This window comes from Chlamydomonas reinhardtii, chromosome 9 (assembly GCF_000002595.2).
Source record: "Chlamydomonas reinhardtii strain CC-503 cw92 mt+ chromosome 9, whole genome shotgun sequence".
Classification (NCBI taxonomy): Eukaryota; Viridiplantae; Chlorophyta; class Chlorophyceae; order Chlamydomonadales; family Chlamydomonadaceae; genus Chlamydomonas; species Chlamydomonas reinhardtii.
Genome location: NC_057012.1, coordinates 6,664,278 through 6,665,406, shown reverse-complemented (window position 1 = coordinate 6,665,406; position 1,129 = coordinate 6,664,278). Strand labels below are relative to the sequence as shown.

At 63.6% G+C, this 1,129-nt stretch overlaps 1 protein-coding gene across 1 annotated transcript in view; it reads right to left on the bottom strand.

Annotated features, from left to right (window-relative positions):
- CHLRE_09g408825v5 (uncharacterized protein) overlaps positions 1-1,129 on the bottom strand; it is a 7,676-nt gene continuing 6,547 nt past the window's right edge. The window contains exons 12-13 of the mRNA XM_043066229.1: positions 660-776; positions 1-139 (exon numbers count right to left, since the gene is read on the bottom strand). Of these exons, the coding sequence (XP_042921525.1) occupies positions 11-139; positions 660-776 (246 nt within the window). The 3' untranslated portion in view covers positions 1-10. The remainder of the gene's footprint in view (positions 140-659; positions 777-1,129) is intronic.

Here is a 1,129-nt window from a genome sequence, read left to right as displayed (position 1 = left end):
GAACCCCTCCTCAAACCCCTCCCCCTCCCCACAGCCGGTGGAGGGCTGGCACATCAAGGCCGGCACGCAGGCCACCCACCCACCCACCCACCTTGGACACCAGGTTTCCGTCCTGCAGCAGCGGAACCAGCGACTGACCCTGTGGGGGGGGGGCGAGCCGTTCATGGCGAACGGGGTGGGGTTGGTGAGTTGTGCTTTGCATGCGTGTGTCAGCGAGCAAACGCAACTACCACCACACCGCTACCACCGGGAATCAAGCACGCAATACAGCGGTTATATGCGCAGGACAACACAAACCAAAAATTAACCACAAACAACGAAACATTCATTCCCACCAACGCAACTACCGCCACACCGCTACCACCACCACCACCATGTTCCACGTGAACGCTCCAGCCCCTCCCGCACCCCCTTCTTGCGCAGGGCCATACATTATAACAAAATAACCATACCCGCCACCATCACCACCACCACCACATTCCACGTGCCCGCTCAAGCCCCTCACACTCCCGGCCACCCCCGGCCCCTGTACCGCCTTTACAAACATCCTTGCAACTCCCCCACCACCCCACCACCCCCCGCAGCCCCTTCCCCATATAGCCTCTCTCCCAGCCTCTCCCCGCCTCTCGCCCGCCCGCCCCCCCCCCCCCCCCAGTCACCTTTCCTCCCTCTGCCAGCTTGCGCTGCAGGCCGCGCACCCCCGACACGGTGTGGACCCAGGGGTCACAGCCCACCCGGGCGCCCTCGGGCAGGTGGGACACCAGCCAGTCCTCCAGCTTTGTGTGTGTGGGGGGGGGGCGTGTGGGTGTGTGTGGGGGGGCGTGTGGGGGCGTGTGGGTGGGTGGGTGGGTGTGTGAGTTGGGGTGTGGGTGGCTCGCGGGGGTTTACAGGGATATGTCCGTCCAGATGGGATGAGCCGCATCCCGAGGTACATTCCCATCGCCCCAAAACTACGCCGCTCGGCACATTGCACACACGCACACGCACACGCACACGCACACACACACACACACACACACACACACACACACACACACACACGGCTGCTGCAGGTGGGGACGCTCATGACCGCCCGTACACCTGGGTCACGACAGTCACGCGACGCTCGGTAAAATGGTGGATATCGGTA